Source organism: Anomaloglossus baeobatrachus, unplaced genomic scaffold, assembly GCF_048569485.1.
Source record: "Anomaloglossus baeobatrachus isolate aAnoBae1 unplaced genomic scaffold, aAnoBae1.hap1 Scaffold_103, whole genome shotgun sequence".
Taxonomy (NCBI): domain Eukaryota; kingdom Metazoa; phylum Chordata; class Amphibia; order Anura; family Aromobatidae; genus Anomaloglossus; species Anomaloglossus baeobatrachus.
Window position 1 is genome coordinate 212350 of NW_027441859.1, and position 15151 is coordinate 227500.

The window sequence follows — 15151 nt, forward strand, 5'->3', positions numbered from 1 at the left end:
TATTGCCAACACCTGTTAGGTGCCACAGGTAAGTTACAGGTGCTGTTAATTACACAAATTAGAGAAGCATCAAATGATTTTTCAAACAGTGCCAATACTTTTGTGCATCCCCTTTTTATGTTTGGTGTGGAATTATATCCAATTTGGCTTTATGACTTTTTTTTTTTCATTGAAGACAAATTAAATGAAGATAATAATACCAAAGAATTTGTGATTGCAATCATTTTCAGGAAGAAGCTGAGTATTCTCTGAAAGAATGCAGGGGTGCCAATACTTTTGGCCAGTACTGTATTACTGAGGTCTCCCCCACCATTTTTCAGCAATTCATAATCACAGGATTGTCGCACTCTAGCTATGATTATAGGGCTTGGCCATGTCTAGTAGAGCTGTTCCACTGTAATTAATCTGTCACTGCTCATTTATTTGAGTACTATACATTGTTATTATAGCATTTATACATTTTTGGTTTTAGGGTTGTTGGCAGTCAAGTCCATTCAATGTGTCAAATGGCCTCTTAGTGGCAATTTAGGAGTCAGGTTTAAGTTGCAGACAAGTTGCAGTGCATTTATTTGATTTATACAGGATATAATATTTCATGGTGGTGAACAGGCTTGGCTATAAGGGGCCAGAATGAAGACTGTGTCCTTTCAGCTGACTGGCCTCGAGTGGTATGTCCGACAGCTGGGCCATCACAGTATCTGGGCCACACAGTGGCGTAGAAAGTCACTTTAATTTTACTATGCTTGTTATAATCCAGTTATTAAAATAAAGCTGTGGTCATTTTTACATCCCAACTCATGCGCTGCGTGTTTCTATCACTTACTCTGTACAGTCTGCCTCTCCTCCCCCCAGGTTTATATCTACCTGTCTTCAAGGACGCCTTTCTTGCATTCCAGAGTGACGAGCACTCTGCCTCCTGACCCGGAAGTGCGGAGTGGAGTGCATGCACTGCACATGCCCAGAAGCACAGCCGCGGCTTGCAACAGGAAGCAGAGAGCCAAACACAAAGGGGAACAGCAGGCGCCAGGAGCCACTTCCTGTTTGACTGGTGCAGGCTGAGGGACCTTGGAGAGGTATCTGCCTCAGACCAATTGACAGGAGGAAGGAGAGCGGTGAACCCCCCCATCCTCCTGAGTTCTTACTCGGTGACTTCTTCTGCACTAGCGGCCTATGTCAGGAGCTACTTCCTGCTCAACTGCCTCCTGTGCCTGTCCTGTATAGGGACAGGAAAAACACAGGGGAAGTGGATGAGGAAGGAACTTTTAACCGCTTGTGTTTCCTGTCCCTATAGAGGATATGAGGAGTAACCTCAGGTGGCACTGTCATGAGGAGACTACCAGGAAAAAGGTTGTTTGTATCACCGAATTTTTAAGGCTATATTTTTTTTTCTGTAGACATTCACATGAGGGCTCGTTTTATGGGTTGAGTATAAGTTCTTATTGGTACCATTGGTACCATTTTGGACCACAATATTTTTTGGATCGCTCTCAATTCCGCTTTTTGGAAGGCAGAATCAATGAGAAACAGAAATTCAGGAATTGTTTTTTGTTGTGTGTCATAAAAGTAAGAATACATTTATTCTTTGGTCAGTGAGATTACAATGATTCCACATTTATATAGTTTATGTTTTTCAGTTTTAACACCATAAAAACTTTTATAGAGAGAAAAAAAAAGTGTTTGCATTACTATATTCTGAGAGCTATAACTTTATTTTTTCCGCTAATGGTGCTGTATGGTGACTTATATTTTGCGGGACCAGATAACGTTTTCAGCAGTACCATTTTTATTTATTTTTAGATCGAGCTTTATTCCACTTTTTGTCAGCAGTTTAATGAAGTTTTTTGTTGCGTTTTATTTTTCTACGGTATTCACTGAATGAGTTACCTAGTAACAGTTTTATAAATTGGTTGTAATTGACTCAGCGATGCCAAATGTGTTTTTTTTTTGCACCAATACAACTACTGTAATTATTTTTTGAGGGGGGGGGGGGGGGTCATGTGAAATTACTTTTTTTTTTTCCCCACTTATTCTCTATATGGGACACTGACTGCTCTGTTCGCAGGTGCAATGTACTGCAGTAAATCGAAGCTTTCAGAGCTGCATTGTGAAAGCCTGACTAATAATACTGCAAGGTCTTGACAACCCCAACTCACCATGACAATTATCAGGACCTCACGATTACATTTTGGGGGTTCTCGATCGGAGGTTAGAGGGAGCTTGATCCCAATCCTTTAAGTGACGCAAACAATATTGTTCACGGCATTTAGGAGACTGAACGGCCAGGGACAACGCGGGGACCAACCCTTGCTGTGAGGGTGGCTTAGCTGTCAGTAAAGCAGAGTCTCCGGCGGCCCCGCGATTGTTAGGATGTACCAAGGTTGGGAAGCACCCGAAAAATAAAACGTAGCAGTGTGTCCAAGGGCGTAAAGGGGTTAATTCACAGATTGCTGAAAAACTTTAATCCAAATTCCAGAAATGAACTGCTCGTTTGATTGGCGTGTGCATCAGGGCGCTACTATGTGGGTCCAGTCTTGCATTCTTTATCCGCCCCTGTATACTGTCCTGGCCTTCACTCCCACATCGTTGCTTTTCCCTTCATGTCCGGCACATGCGCAGTAGCATGGAGAAGTATTTAATCAACTTCTCCCTAACATGGTGTCGGAGTAAACAACTGTGCTTCGTGTTATCTCCAGCGCCATGTTATTGAAGACTGTCTATGTCACTGGCTTTACATTATGTAGAAAAATTCTGCTGGTTGATTCTCTTAAAGGGAACCAAACATCAGGATTTTCGTGTATACGCTGCAGCCAGTGCAGTATCAGGCACATTGTGTACATACCATTAGGGTGCAGCTCGGGTGTTTAGTCAGTGAAATCCAACTTTATAAAGTTTGAAATTTCATGCACTTTTTGATTGACGTGTGCACCTCTCTGTTAATGTCCGGGCGGGTTATGCAGGAGTTCCCCGCCCCCCCCACCAGCCTGTTCCTCCCTCTCTCCTGATGTCCGGGCGGGTTATGCACGTGTTTCCCGCCCCCCGCGCCGCCTGTTCCTCCCTCCCTCCCTCCCTCTGGCTCTATGTAAATTTCTAATCTTCAGAAACATGGCGCCGGAGTGGGCCTCTGCGTATAGCGCTTATCTCCGGCGCCATGTTTCTGAAGCCCGCATCACACAGCTTGGTGTTAGAGGGCGGCGCATGCGCCCTCGCTCCTTCAGATCCCGTTGTGACCGCAAAAGCGAGCGCGATCACAACAGGACTGCAGAACAGCTGATCGGAGGACGCGATCAGCTGTAGCTACGATGACGTGCCGCCTCAGAACACCGGGCCAGGACAGCAGCCTGCCAGCGACATCGGGGGGTCAGGTGAGGTAAGCTCACCATGGACTCACATGACCCCGTGACGGCAGTGCTGCGAGACCCGGTCACGGTAGTGATATCGGGCGGCACTGTCTTCACGGGGTCAGGTGAATGAAATTACTAGCACCTGTGATGTCATTGCCCCAGCAGTCACACACACATTATACACACACTGCTGTGTGCGCGCCCCTGCGTTGACCTGGGATCACCTTCTGAATTCCAGGTCACTGCAGGAAAGCACTCACAGGTGTGTGTGTGTGTAATGTGTGTGCGTATAATGTGCATAATGTGCGTGCGTGCGTATAATGTGTGTGTGTGTGTGCGTGCGCGTGTGTATAATGTGTGCGTGCGCGTGTGTATAATGTGTGTGTGCGCGTGTGTATAATGTGTGTGCGCGCGTGTGTATAATGTGTGTGCGCGCGTATGTGTGTATATGTGTTTATAGTGTGTATGTGTGTATAATGTGCGTGTGTATAGTGTGTGTGTGTATAGTGTGTGTGTGTGTGTGTGTATAGTGTGTGTGTGTGTGTGTATATAGTGTGTGTGTGTATAGTGTGTGTGTGTGTGTGTGTATTGTGTGTGTGTGTGTGTGTGTGTGTGTGTGTAGTGTGTGTGTATAGTGTGTATAGTGTGTGTGTGTGTGTGTGTGTGTAGTGTGTGTGTATAGTGTGTGTGTGTATGTGTATAGTGTGTATTGTGTGTGTGTGTGTGTGTATATAGTGTGTGTGTGTGTATAGTGTGTGTGTATGTGTATAGTGTGTATATAGTGTGTATATAGTGTGTGTGTGTGTATAGTGTGTGTGTGTATATAATGTGTGTGTGCGCGTGTGTGCATATAGTGTGTGTGCGCGCGCCTCTCTGCTGGGGCAATGACGTCACAGGTGGAAGTGAGGGGCTGCTCTCACAATCAATGGGGGACTTTTAGTTCCGCATTGAACGTACCAGGGATTATGGGATCAACCCCAGATTTGGATTTCGGCGGACCTGGATTATGGATGTCCCAGAGAATTAAATTTGAAAAGATGGCGTCTATTGTGTTCTAATTTCTATTTTTATGTCTTTTCAGGGTCAACTTTGGAGAACGTCGGGGGACATCTTAATGGATTACGGCGGACCTTTAGCATTTTAATAATTTTGTTAATAAATTGGTTAACGAGGGATGGCGTCGGGGGGTTTTTTGTTCTAAAAAAAAAAAAAACACTTTTCTAGTGCGCACATAGCCTAAAGATCTTACTTTACTTTTTTTTTTTGGAATGGTTGCACAAGCCACCTTCCAACATACATATCGATGAAAAATTCATTGTACAACCGCAAGTAGCAGCAGCATAGGTGGCGAGGACGCGGCAGGCAGCGGGGATAGGTAAGCTCTATGAATCCTCCTCCTCCGCCTCATAATTCTCCTCCTCATAATCCTCCTCCTCCTCATAATCATGATAGAGGAGGAGGATAATGAGGAGGAGGAGGAGGAGGAGGAGGAGGAGGAGGAGGAGGATGATAATGATGATGGAGAAAGAGGATAATGATGATGGAGAAAGAGAATGATGATGGAGAAAGAGGATAATGATGATGGAGAAAGAGGATAATGATGATGGAGAAAGAGGATAATGATGATGGAGTAGGAGGAGGATAATGGAGGAGGAGGAGGATAATGGAGGAGGAGGAGGATAATGGAGGAGGAGGAGGATAATGGAGGAGGAGGAGGATAATGGAGGAGGAGGAGGATAATGGAGGAGGAGGAGGATAATGGAGGAGGAGGATAATGATTATGATGGAGGAGGATAATGATGATGATGATGGAGGAGGATAATGATGATGATGATGATGATGATGATGGAGGAGGATAATGATGATGATGATGGAGGAGGATAATGATTATGATGATAGAGGAGGATAATGATGGAGGAGGAGGATTATGAGGAGAAGGAGGATAATGATGATGATGGAGGAGGATTATGAGGAGGATAATGATGGAGAAAGAGGATAATGATGATGGAGGAGGAGGATAATGATGGAGGAGGATAATGATGATGATGGAGGATAATGATGATGATGGAGGATAATGATGATGATGGAGGAGGATAATGATGATGATGGAGGAGGATAATGATGATGATGGAGGAGGATAATGATGATGATGGAGGAGGATAATGATGATGATGGAGGAGGATAATGATGATGATGGAGGAGGATAATGATGATGATGGAGGAGGATAATGATGATGATGGAGGAGGATAATGATGATGGAGGAGGAGGATAATGATGATGGAGAAGGAGGATTATGAGGAGGATAATGATGATGGAGGAGGAGGATTATGAGGAGGAGGAAGATTATAATGATGATGGAGAAAGAGGATAATGAGGAGGAGGAGAATGAGGAGGAGGAGAATGATGATGGAGGAGATGTAGGAGGAGGTGGAGTATTCATAGAGCTTACCTATCCCCGCTGCCTGCCGCGTCCTCGCCACCTATGCTGCCGCTACTTGCGGTTGAATAATGAATTTTTCATCGATATGTATGTTGGAAGGTGGCTTGTGCAACCATTCCAAAAAAAAAAAGTAACGTAAGATCTTTAGGCTATGTGCGCACTAGAAAAGTGATTTTTCTCAAGAAAATTTCTTGAGAAACTTCTGGGAGTTGAAGATTACCGCACCTGCGGTAAAAAAACGCACCAAAACCACGGGAAAAACGCATGCGTTTCTCCTGCAGTTTTCCCGCAGGTTGGTCCCTGCGTTTTTTTATGCTGAACTGCAATAAATAATATATATAAATCGATAGACAGACAATGGATAGAGGGAAAGATGGATAGATGAATAGATAGATGCGAAAGACCTATGTCCCACCTCCCCGCATATTCTAAGCTGGCACCCTTTAGTGACTTTCATCACTAAAGGGTGCCTAGCCTTGTATTTAGCCAAAAAATAAATAATTAAAAAAAAATGACGTGGGGTTCCCCCTATTTTTGTAGCCAGCTAGGGTAAAGCAGATGGCTGCAGCCTGCAAACCACAGCTGGCAGCTTCACCTTGGCTGGTAATCCAAAACAGAGGGTACCCCACGCAGTTATTTTACATTAAATAAATAATTTAAAACAAAAAACGTGGGGTCCCCCAAATTGGATCACCAGCCAAGGTAAAGCGGACAGCAGGGGTCTGTTATTCTCAGACTAGGGAGGTCCACTGTTATTGGATACTCCCCAGCCTAAAAACAGCAGGCCGCAGCCGCCCCAGAAGTGGCGCATCCATTAGACGTGCCAATCCTGGCGCTTCGCCCCAACTCATCCCGTTGCCCTGGTGCGGTGGCAAACGGGGTAATATATGGGGTTGATAACAGCTGTGAATTGCCAGCTGCCATCAAGTCCAGGTATTAGTAATGGGTGGGTATCTAGTAAACACCCCCATTACGAATTCCTTTATTTGAAAGTAATACTTTTTATTAGAACAAAAAAAAACCCGACGCCATCCCTCGTTGACCAATTTATTAACAAAATTATTAAAATGCTAAAGGTCCGCCGTAATCTATTTAGATGTCCCCCGACGTTCTCCAAAGTTGACCCTGAAAAGACATAAAAATAGAAATTAGAACACAATAGATGCCATTTTTTCAAATTTATTTCCCTGGGACATCCATAATCCAGGTCCGCCGAAATCCAAATCTGGGGTTGATCCCATAATCCCTGGTACGTTCAATGCGGAACTAAAAGTCCCCCATTGATTGTGAGAGCAGCCCCTCACTTCCACCTGTGACGTCATTGCCCCAGCAGAGAGGCACGCGCGCACACACACACACACACACACACTATACCTACCCACACACACACTATATACACACACACACACACTATACCTACCCACACACACTACACACACACACTATACACACACTATACACTATACACACACTATACACACTATATATACACACACACTATACACACACTATATATATATATATATATATATATATATATATATATATATATATATATATAGATATATATATATATATATATATTTATTTATTTATATATATACACACACACACACACACACACTATATACACACACGCAGACACACTATATACACACACACACACACACACACTATATACACACACACACTATACACACACACTATATACACACACACTATACACGCACTATACACACACACACTATATACACACACACACTACACACACACTATACACAGACACACTATACACAGACACACACTATATACACACACTATATACACACACACTATACCTACCCCCACACACTACACACTATATATACACACACACTCATAATACACACACACACACACACTATATATACACACACACTATATACACGCACTATTACACACACACACACTATACCTACACACACACACACACACACACACACACACTACACACACTATATACACACACACTATATACACACACACACACTATACCTACCCACACACACCCATAGTGTGTGTGTGTGTATAGTGTGTGTGTGTATATAATGTGTGTGTGCGCGTGTGTGCATATAGTGTGTGTGCGCGCGCCTCTCTGCTGGGGCAATGACGTCACAGGTGGAAGTGAGGGGCTGCTCTCACAATCAATGGGGGACTTTTAGTTCCGCATTGAACGTACCAGGGATTATGGGATCAACCCCAGATTTGGATTTCGGCGGACCTGGATTATGGATGTCCCAGAGAATTAAATTTGAAAAGATGGCGTCTATTGTGTTCTAATTTCTATTTTTATGTCTTTTCAGGGTCAACTTTGGAGAACGTCGGGGGACATCTTAATGGATTACGGCGGACCTTTAGGCGGACACTATATATACACACACACTCATAATATACACACACTAAACACACACTATATATACACACACACACACACACACACACTATACACGCACTATACACACACACACACACACACACATTATACACACGCGCACACACACACACTATACACACACACACTATACACACGCGCGCGCACACACACACACACACATACACGCGCACACACACGCGCACACACACATTATACGCACGCGCGCACACACACACACACACATTATGCACATTATACGCACACACATTATACACACACACATTATACGCACACACATTATACACACACACATTATACACACACACACACACACACGCACATTATGCACACACATTATACACACACACACACACACACACACATTATGCACACACATTATACACACACACACACACACACACACACACACGTGAGTGCTTTCCTGCAGTGACCTGGAAATCAGAAGGTGAGCCCAGGTCAACGCAGGGGCGCACACACAGCAGTGTGTGTATAATGTGTGTGTGACTGCTGGGGTAATGACATCACAGGTGCTAGTAATTTCATTCACCTGACCCCGTGAAGACCGTGCCGCCCGATATCACTACCGTGACCGGGTCTCGCAGCACTGCCGTCACGGGGTCATGTGAGTCCATGGTGAGCTTACCTCACCTGACCCCCGATGTCGTTGGCAGGCTGCTGTCCTGGCCCGGTGTTCTGAGGCGGCACGTCATCGTAGCTACAGCTGATCGCGTCCTCCGATCAGCTGTTCTGCAGTCCTGTTGTGATCGCGCTCGCTCCTGCGGTCACAACGGGATCTGAAGGAGCGAGTGCGCATGAGCCGCCCTCTAACACCAAGCTGTGTGATGCGGGCTTCAGAAACATGGCGCCGGAGATAAGCGCTATACGCAGAGGCCCACTCCGGCGCCATGTTTCTGAAGATTAGAAATTTATATAGAGCCAGAGGGAGGGAGGGAGGAACAGGCGGCGCGGGGGGCGGGAAACACGTGCATAACCCGCCCGGACATCAGGAGAGAGGGAGGAACAGGCTGGTGGGGGGGCGGGGAACTCCTGCATAACCCGCCCGGACATTAACAGAGAGGTGCACACGTCAATCAAAAAGTGCACGAAATTTCAAACTTTATAAAGTTGGATTTCACTGACTAAACACCCGAGTTGCACCCTAATGGTATGTACACAATGTGCCTGATAGTGCCAGCACTGCACTGGCTGCAGCGTATACACGAAAATCCTGATGTTTGGTTCCCTTTAAAGAATTTGTGGTGAGACTTGAAAATTGCTGCTCACATACAGGTTCCTATCCAATGTCACTGAGCTAGAACAATTTTTCAAAGAAGAATTGTCAAAAATTTTATCCTCTAAATGCGCAAAGGTGACATAGACATGCCCCAAAAGACTTGCAGCAGTAATTGCAAAAAGGTGGTCATACAAAAAGTATCAACTCTGGGGAGCTAAATACAAATGCATATCACAATTTCCAGATTTAAGTCTTTAAAATAGTTAGAAAACTAAATATCACAAATACTTGCTGCTTTGTTAGTATGTCATAAAATCTCATTAAAATAAGTTTAAGGGTATGTGCGCACGTTGCTTTTTACCTGCTTTTTACCTGCTTTTTTGCTGCTTTTTCTTCAGCGCTGTTTAATGCCAAAATGGATGTGTTCTTCTATTCAAGCAAAGTCTATGGGAATTTGGGTTTCTTGTTCACACTATGTTGTTCAAAATGCTGCCTTTTTGTGGCAGAACTTTGGTCAAAAACTCAGCTTTGCAGTGCAAAACCCAAATGGCAAAAACAATTGACATGTTGCTTCTTTGAAAAGCTGAGTTTTTGACCAAAGTTCTGCCACAAAAAGGCAGCATTTTGAACAACATAGTGTGAACAAGAAACCCAAATTCCCATAGACTTTGCTTGAATAGAAGAACACATCCATTTTGGCATTAAACAGCGCTGAAGAAAAAGCAGCAAAAAAGCAGGTAAAAAGCAGGTAAAAAGCAACGTGCGCACATACCCTTAGTTTGGAGGTGTATTATCACATAATTAAATCTCCAAAATTACAGATCAGCCCAGGTTAAGTGAGCACATGGAGAAAACAAAAAAAATGCACAAAATACATTTGAAAGGGGAAATATAAAAAGGATTATACAAACCTGTTTCACCATTTCAAGAAAGGTTTCTTTTTCATATTTCTGAAGAGACTTGTAGTCTTCAATTGATGTAACATCAAGCTTATGTTTTGTTTTTGGTTTAGGTGGTTCAAATGGACAAGTGAGAATAGCAATTTTAGCATCATTAACTTCCTGAAATAAAAACAATAAAATGGTATTAAATTTTCTCAGAGTTATAGCAGGGTCATATTAGATATTTTACAGAACATTTTGAGTGTTTACAGTACATTTTTCATATTTTAGACCTTGGAAGGCTGGTTTAGGCTATGTGCGCACTTACCGGATTTTGCCGCGGATTTTTTGCGGTTTTGCTGCAGAAAATGTTCATAACATCTCTGTAGTGAATCACCAGCAAAACCTATGGGGAAAAAAAAATCCTGTACGCACTAGGCGGAATTTGACAGCTGCATGTTTTGCTGCGGGATTCCCGCAGCAAAAACAATTGCATGTCAATTCTTTCCGCATGTTGCTGCAGGATTTCACTCCATTGACTGCCATGTAATCGTGAAATCCCGCAGGGAATAACGCAGGTAGCAAATTCTGTGCGGTTCACTGCATTTTCCTGCGTTATTCCCTGCGGTATTTCGCGGTTTACCTGCGGTAATGTACATCGCTTGCCTGCGGTTTTGCAGGGAAGTGATGTCATTACAGGAAGAGGAAGCGGAGCAGAGAGTAAACAAACACAGATCACAGACATAGAACACAGACACAGACACATAGAACACACATAGAAAGCAAACGGAAATATAGAAAACAAAGCACGTGGGCTCCGCTGTATATTTACCGTCCAGCCGAGGTAAGCACACAGCGGCGGCCCGGTATTCTCAGGCTGGGGAGGGAGAGGGGCAGGGTTAATGTCCCCCGCCTCACTCCCACCTCCCGCAGCCGAGAATATCAGCCGCAGCTGCCCCGGGACTGTCACATGCATTATGCGGCAGTACCGGCGTGTCCCCGGCTCTTCCTGCCGCCGTGTAGCAGTGGCAGTCAGGGTAATACAAGGAGTTAATGGTGGCGGATCACCGCCATTAACTCCAGGCTTGATCATGGCAGCGTCTATGTGACAGCTGACATGATCAACCCGTAAGTAAAGTGAATAAAACACACAGAAAAATCCTTTATTTTAAATAAAACACAAACAAGACTTGTTCCCCATTTTATTAACCCCTCCCGAAACAAAGCTCCGGCGTAATCCACAGGTCCTGCGATACTTACATCCAGCCGCGACTGACACAGACACTGCTGAATGCAGCCTCGCAGCGAGACAGCAGAGGTAATTACCGGTCATTTCCCACGGCCGGTAATGTGAACTCACTGCCGACCGTGGGAAATGCAGCGATCTGTCCTCTATCCCTCTATCTATCCCTCTATCTATCCCTCTATCTATCCCTCTATCTATCCCTCTATCTATCCCTCTATCTACTATCTAAGAAGGAAATGATTTTTTTTTTTCCAATGTGCTTTATTGCATTGAATGCAATAAAGCACATGTACCAACCTGCACGCGGCAAAACCGCGGCAATACCGCGAACAATACCGCGGTAAAACCGCAGCAAACCGCATGCGGTTTGCGGGTGCGGTTTGCCGCTTTTTTTACCGCGGGTGCGGTAATCTTTCAGTGCCTGCGGAATTTTCTTGAGAAAATTCCATTTTCCAGTGCGCACATAGCCTTAGGGTAAAGCATAGCAATTTGGAATTGCACTTGGTGAAAACAACAAAGTGGCTGCTGAGACTAAAGGGGGCTTTACACGCTGCGACATCGCTAATGCGGAGTCGTTGGGGTCACGGAATTTGTGACGCACATCCGGCCGCATTAGCGATGTTGTTGCGTGTGACACCGATGAGCGATTTTGCATCGTTGCAAAAACGTGCAAAATCGCTCATCGGTGACATGGGGGTCCATTCTCGATTATCGTTACTGCAGCAGTAACGATGTAGTTCGTCGCTCCTGCGGCAGCACACATCGCTATGTGTGACGCCGCAGGAACGAGGAACCTCTCCTTACCTGCCTCCCGGCCGCTATGAGGAAGAAAGGAGGTGGGCGGGATGTTACGTCCCGCTCATCTCCGCCCCTCTGCTGCTATTGGGCGGCCGCTCAGTGACGTCGCTGTGACGCCGCACGGACAGCCCCCTTAGAAAGGAGGCGGTTCGCCGGTCACAGCGACGTCGCCGGGCAGGTAAGTGTGACGGGTCTGGGTGATGTTGTGCGGCAAAGGCAGCGATTTGCCCGTGTCGCGCAACAGATGGGGGCGGGTACCCACACTAGCGATATCGGGACCGATATCGCAGTGTGTAAAGTAGCCTTTAGAACAATATCTATGTCTTGAATTATAAAGCATGGGCATCAGCCATCTACAAGAATAGTAATCTGGAAGTGCACAAATACTCCATCTAAAGAAGATATTAACATGTTAAAATCATGCTTTGGGACGGAATCATGGGTAGAGAGCTGGTAGGCCACTTTAGGCTATGTGCACACGTTGAGTATTTGGTTAGATATTTCTGCACCATTTCTACATCACTTGGCAGGACAAATAAAATGCAGGGCAAAAGCTTGCATTTTTGCAAGTATTTTTTTTTTTGCTTTCAATAATGGAAAAACAGGCAAAAATGCTGAAGCAATTGACATGCTGCACAATATTTTCTGCACCAAATCTGCAAAGTCAAATAAACTCAACATGTGCGTTACACTTCAGGTTTCTCATGGACTATGCTGGTATAAGGATTTGTTTGCAGTTTAGTGACAAAATTGCTCTAAAGCACAGAAAAATAATCCAATCAAAACACGCAATAAAAACGCATAGTGTGCACACAGCCCTGGAGCTGTGAAAATGACATCAGCAATGTATATAGAGTTTGACTAACCACTTTCGTCCATGGTTCAAACAAAAAACAAACTGAAATCCATACCAAAATCATATTCATGCATCACAACGCACCATGTCATGCTGTAAATAAATCTGAGTACCGTATTTTTCGGACTATAAGACGCACCGGACCATAAGACGCACCCTGGTTTTAGAGAAGGAAAATAGGAAAATAAAATTTTAAGCAAAAAATGTGGTCATGACACACTTATGGGGCGAGGATCTGCTGCTGACACTATTATGGGGGTAATATCCCCAAATTCTCTACTAAGGTACCCCATCCTGGTAATGATCCTCTTGCCTTGTGTATATATTTATGTCCCTCATCCTGGTATAGCCCCATCTTGCTATATACTGCATCCTGGAATGTGCTCCCATCCTGCTATATACGCCATCATCTTGCTCATATACCCCCATCATCCTGCTATATGCCATCATCCTGTTCATATACTCCCATCATCTTGGTATATGGCCCCATCATCCTGCTCATATACCCCCATCATCTGCTCATATACCCCCCTCATCCTGCTATATGCCATCATCCTGTTCATATACTCCCATCATCCTGGTATATGGCCCCATCATCCTGCTCATATACCCCCATCATCCTGCTATATGCCATCATCCTGTTCATATACCCAAATCCTGCTCATATACCCCCATCATCCTGCTATATGCCATCATCCTGTTCATATACCCCAATCCTGCTCATATACCCCCATCCTGCGGCACACACAAAAAAAATAAACGTTTACACTCACCTTTACTCGTTCCACGCAGCGTCGCTCCTCCTCCTGTCTGTGCCGGCAGTGCTGTGTTGAGCCGGCCACGTTCCCTGCAGCACTGCGATGTATTGTCCTCCAGTCTGCCGGCGCGGCTGTGAAGACACACGTGTGCACAGCGATGACGTCATCACTGTGAGCCCCGCTAGTCTCTAGTCCACACAGCGCGGCAGGCAGACTAGAGGACATCGCGATGCTGCAGGGGAACGGTGAGTACATTGATTCACTGCACCCAGCGCTGATGATGATGCGCGGGGAGCAGTGAATACAGACGCACATGATCACTCCAGGCTGTAGTTGCCAGGGGTGATCACGGCCGGCTGTTAATTATGTGCGCGTCCCTGTCCACCTATCAGCCCCGGCTTTAGCGCTGAGAGATGGGCGGGAGGATGGGCGTGCATATGTAATGAGTGGGCCCACGTGGTCACGGCAGGCGCTGCTGCTGCCTGCTCGTGCCCCCGACGACCCGCTCCACCGCAGCACCCTCATTCCCCGCAGCCATGCCCTACATTCAAACCATTAGATGCACCCCCCACTTTCCCCCAACATTTGGGGGGAAAAAAGTGCGTCTTATGGTCCGAAAAATACGGTATTTGGCAGCTATAGGGATAACAGAAGTAAAACTAAATATAAATCAACAGCCTCTCCCGATCACAGTCAACCCTACTGTGAACCTTTGGAGAATTCTCAAGCAAAAAGAGCTATGAGGGTGGGAGGCAGTTTACATCAGCACAGTAGCTCTGGGAAGCTATTTTGAAATTTTAAGAAACTCAAGCAGAAACCATCTAAAGCTACTTTCACACATCAGTTTTTTGCCGTCAGGCACAATCTGGTTTGCGCCTGATGCAACGGATCCGTAGCAGATTGTGGTAAAACTGATGCGACGGATCCGGTAAAAAAAAAACAGATGTAGCAGTTTGTACAAAGAATCCAGCTGTGGCCGCCGAAAACCTAAATGATGTCACCACTGAGAGCGTGACTCACTTCATTGCTCCGTGGAGCTCACCGCGAGCAGCGGTGCTCTACGGCCGCTCCTGTCAGCTTCCGCTGTAGCAGAGCTGAAAGCGTCGTGAGACCTCGTTTGGATTACATTGGACCTGGAGCAGTATTTGGGGATTAATAAAGT

General features: G+C 45.3%; 1 protein-coding gene across 2 annotated transcripts in view; it reads right to left on the minus strand.

The window, feature by feature from the left end:
- Window positions 1-15151, minus strand: part of CCT5 (chaperonin containing TCP1 subunit 5) — a 422120-nt gene that overhangs the window by 194551 nt on the left and 212418 nt on the right. For both annotated transcript variants that reach the window (XM_075331906.1, XM_075331907.1), the window contains exon 6: window positions 10362-10511. In XM_075331906.1, coding sequence (XP_075188021.1) covers window positions 10362-10511 — 150 coding nt within the window. The remainder of the gene's footprint in view (window positions 1-10361; window positions 10512-15151) is intronic.